Genomic DNA, 3445 nt, shown 5'->3' with positions numbered 1-3445 from the left:
CAATTAACTTTATCTGAAGTTAATAATTAAAAACTATTAAATAATTTAATAAATTTGACTAAATTATTATATAATTATTCTAATTATTAATTTCACATCAAATTAATTACACTTAAGTTTCCACTTTAGAACATAAGCCTATATTTATCTAAATTTTTTGGGGGGTTTTCCCAGGTGATTTTTAAATTAACATCAGTGGGATTGCGTAAGTGATCACTAAACCAAAGTCTACTTGTTATCCTTTCCATTAACATCTCCATTTGTTTATGGTGATGGTAGAATGAAACAAAAACAAGACGTACATGAACATGGATGTTGAATGATGATTCTGAATCTGAACACAAAATCCGAAACAAACAAAAACAAATGAAAGCATTGTGCCAAAGAAGCATGGTCGTCAGGAGCAGCAAGAAAGGGTTACAAGCAAACAAAAGGAACTGCCAATCATCAATCATGTATAATGTATGTGTTCATTTGTGGTAGTTGAAGGTTGTATACACTGTTGACACTTGACACTTCAAACTCTTTCAATTTGCCGAGTTACTATATGTCTATATATACAAACACTAAATCACAAAACCCCATGTGCCCCACACACAACAACGACGCGCCCCATCACTTTCAATTCTTAATTTCATCCTTTGAATTCTAATTTAAAGCAAAGCCTCATATATATCCTCTCTTCAATTTTCACTCTCACCTAAACACCCCAGTTCTGTTGATTTTCCTCCATGCATTTGGATACCGTATTACGTATGTGATGTCAATCAAGTAAACTATAAATAATATTATAACATAATGTTATTTTCATCAAGTCCACTTTATTAATTTTATTAACAATTGGTAATATACATTAGAGATATAATTAAATACCGCCATTTCGGAATGTAGTGGTAAACCTAACCACAAGCAAATTCAGGATAAGCTTCAAAATCCCTATGTCCTTTTCATATCAACAAGTGACCCTCAGTTCTCATCCCCACATAATACTTAACAAATGTTTAATTTCTTCGTGTTCGTTTAACCTATATTTGTTACTACTGGTGCCAAAAAGAAATAGATATGCATGGAAAGAAGATCGATATGTCCGCATAGAGTCTTTTTCATTAGAAGTTGGATCAAATCAGGTAATCGTGCTTTAATAGCATCACTGCATCTCTATCTATCTTTAATTAGATTATTATTATTATTATTTTCAACTACTAATTGATGATACTCATTAATTTTGAACTGTTTTGTTGACACATGATTACTTGCTTTTTGATTATCACATAAAAAATCAACTTCAATTCCGTCACCTTCCCTACCAAAATTAAATTCCTCACCACGCAGTCCACGCTAACTTTGAAAACATGGATGGCTACCACATTATTTATATATGGAAAAGTATGAGGAGCCAATGGATCCTTCAGGTTACAACCTACAACAAACAATGCAACATATATATAATACAAACTCTTGAGACAACGAAGTAAAACCTTCAACGACAACAACTCGCGCTGGGTTTCAATCTCAAATTAGAAATAAAAACACAAACTAAATTACTAATGCACTTAGATTTGCCGGACCAAATATGCTATATTGTTTAATTATAACCTGTCACATACTTTCACAGTTTTTTCACCTTCTAATAATGCATGAACTTGATTCACATTTTCCTTGCGACAAATAGCCACGAAAGTTGGAGGCGGGTGGAAACAATAACGTCAACGATTACCACTGTATAATTTTGCTTGCAGCAAACCTTACATCACATCAATAACCTAATTAAGTGTCCTCTCACAAATTAATTAAAAGGGAAAAAAAATAGAAGCAGCAAACTAGACATTACTTCCTTGTTGGGTTCGTTATTTCCATTTTCATAGATACATACATATATAGATACGTTTTCTTTATGTATAATTTTGGGTGGGCGGATTAAAAAAAGAGAGAGAGAAAAAAATTACAATAAAAAAAAGGGCGGGAAAGTGTTTGTTATGTTTGGAGAAGAAGGTTGTTGGTTTGGGTTTCTAAGAGAGAGGGCAGAGCACGCGCTTTGTGGGAACAGCGACGAGGCGAGTGGCTCTGGGAGCGGTGAGTCCGAAGACGTCGCTCATGTCCATCTCGCTCGGCTTCATCCCGTCGGGAAGCTCCCACGTGAAGCAGTGGAGTAGATGGGCCACCGCCAGCTCAAGCGCGTACAGCCCCAACTGCATCCCCGGGCAAGACCTTCGACCCGATCCGAACGGTATGAACTCGAAGTTGCTTCCCTTGAAGTCCGGAACGCCGGCCTTCAAGAACCGCCCGGGCCTGAACGTCTCCGGCTCCTCCCAGCTGCTCGGGTCCCTTCCTATAGCCCACGCGTTGATCATGACGCGCGCCCGCTTCGGGATAAAGTAGCCTCCGACGGTTGTTTCTTCCGCTGTTTCGTGGAGGAGGAGAGGGATCGGCGGGGATTAAAAAAAGAGAGAGAGAAAAAAATTACAATAAAAAAAAGGGCGGGAAAGTGTTTGTTATGTTTGGAGAAGAAGGTTGTTGGTTTGGGTTTCTAAGAGAGAGGGCAGAGCACGCGCTTTGTGGGAACAGCGACGAGGCGAGTGGCTCTGGGAGCGGTGAGTCCGAAGACGTCGCTCATGTCCATCTCGCTCGGCTTCATCCCGTCGGGAAGCTCCCACGTGAAGCAGTGGAGTAGATGGGCCACCGCCAGCTCAAGCGCGTACAGCTTTAACTACATCACAGAGAAAGATCTTCGACCTGATTCGAACAGTATGAACTCGAAATTTCTTCCCTTGAAGTCCAGAATGCCAACCTTCAAGAACCGCCAGGGACTGAACGTCTCCGGCTCTTCCTAGCTGCTTGGGTCCCTTCGTATGGCCCACGCGTTGATCATAACGTGCACCCACTTTGGGATAAAGTTGCCTCCAATTGTTGTTTCTTCCGCTGTTTGATGGAAGAGGAGGGGGATCGACAGGTGGAGGCAAAGGGTCTCCTTGAGTACGCATCGGAGGTAGGTGAGCTTCTCGAAGTCGGACTCCTCTACCCGACGGTCCAGGCCCACAACTTGGGCCAGCTCTTGTTGAACCCGCTTCAGATCTTCTGGGCTTCTCATGAGTTCTGCCATTGCCCACTCTATTGCCGACGCTACCGTCTCTGTACCTCCAAACATCACGTCCTATTCATGTTACGGAAACAAGAATTACACAAATATCAAAGACAATAATAATTGTAACATAATAGTATAGGAAACATTTCAGGTGCACCGGGAGTACCGGTGCACCAATTATTTTAGCCGTTGATTTTAATTGCGGTGCACCTGAAATGTTTCCAATAGTATAATACCATCACGATAAAAATAAAAAGAGAATATTAATAATTGTACCATATCCATATAACCAAGAGATAAAGTCAATAATAATGTACACCACAAAAAAAGTCACAATAGTAATATACTATACTATTACTATGA

The 3445-nt window shown here is 39.9% G+C and overlaps 1 protein-coding gene across 1 annotated transcript in view; it reads right to left on the bottom strand.

Moving 5' to 3' along the window:
* The window catches only part of LOC107642929 (cytochrome P450 84A1), a 4236-nt gene continuing 2485 nt past the window's right edge, over positions 1695–3445 (bottom strand). Inside the window, exons 3-4 of the mRNA XM_016346439.2 lie at positions 2952–3151; positions 1695–2433 (exon numbers count right to left, since the gene is read on the bottom strand). Of these exons, the coding sequence (XP_016201925.1) occupies positions 2010–2433; positions 2952–3151 (624 nt within the window). The 3' untranslated portion in view covers positions 1695–2009. The remainder of the gene's footprint in view (positions 2434–2951; positions 3152–3445) is intronic.

This window comes from Arachis ipaensis, chromosome B05, assembly GCF_000816755.2.
Source record: "Arachis ipaensis cultivar K30076 chromosome B05, Araip1.1, whole genome shotgun sequence".
In the NCBI taxonomy this organism is placed as follows: Eukaryota; Viridiplantae; Streptophyta; class Magnoliopsida; order Fabales; family Fabaceae; genus Arachis; species Arachis ipaensis.
This window is presented reverse-complemented; position numbering and strand designations above follow the sequence as displayed.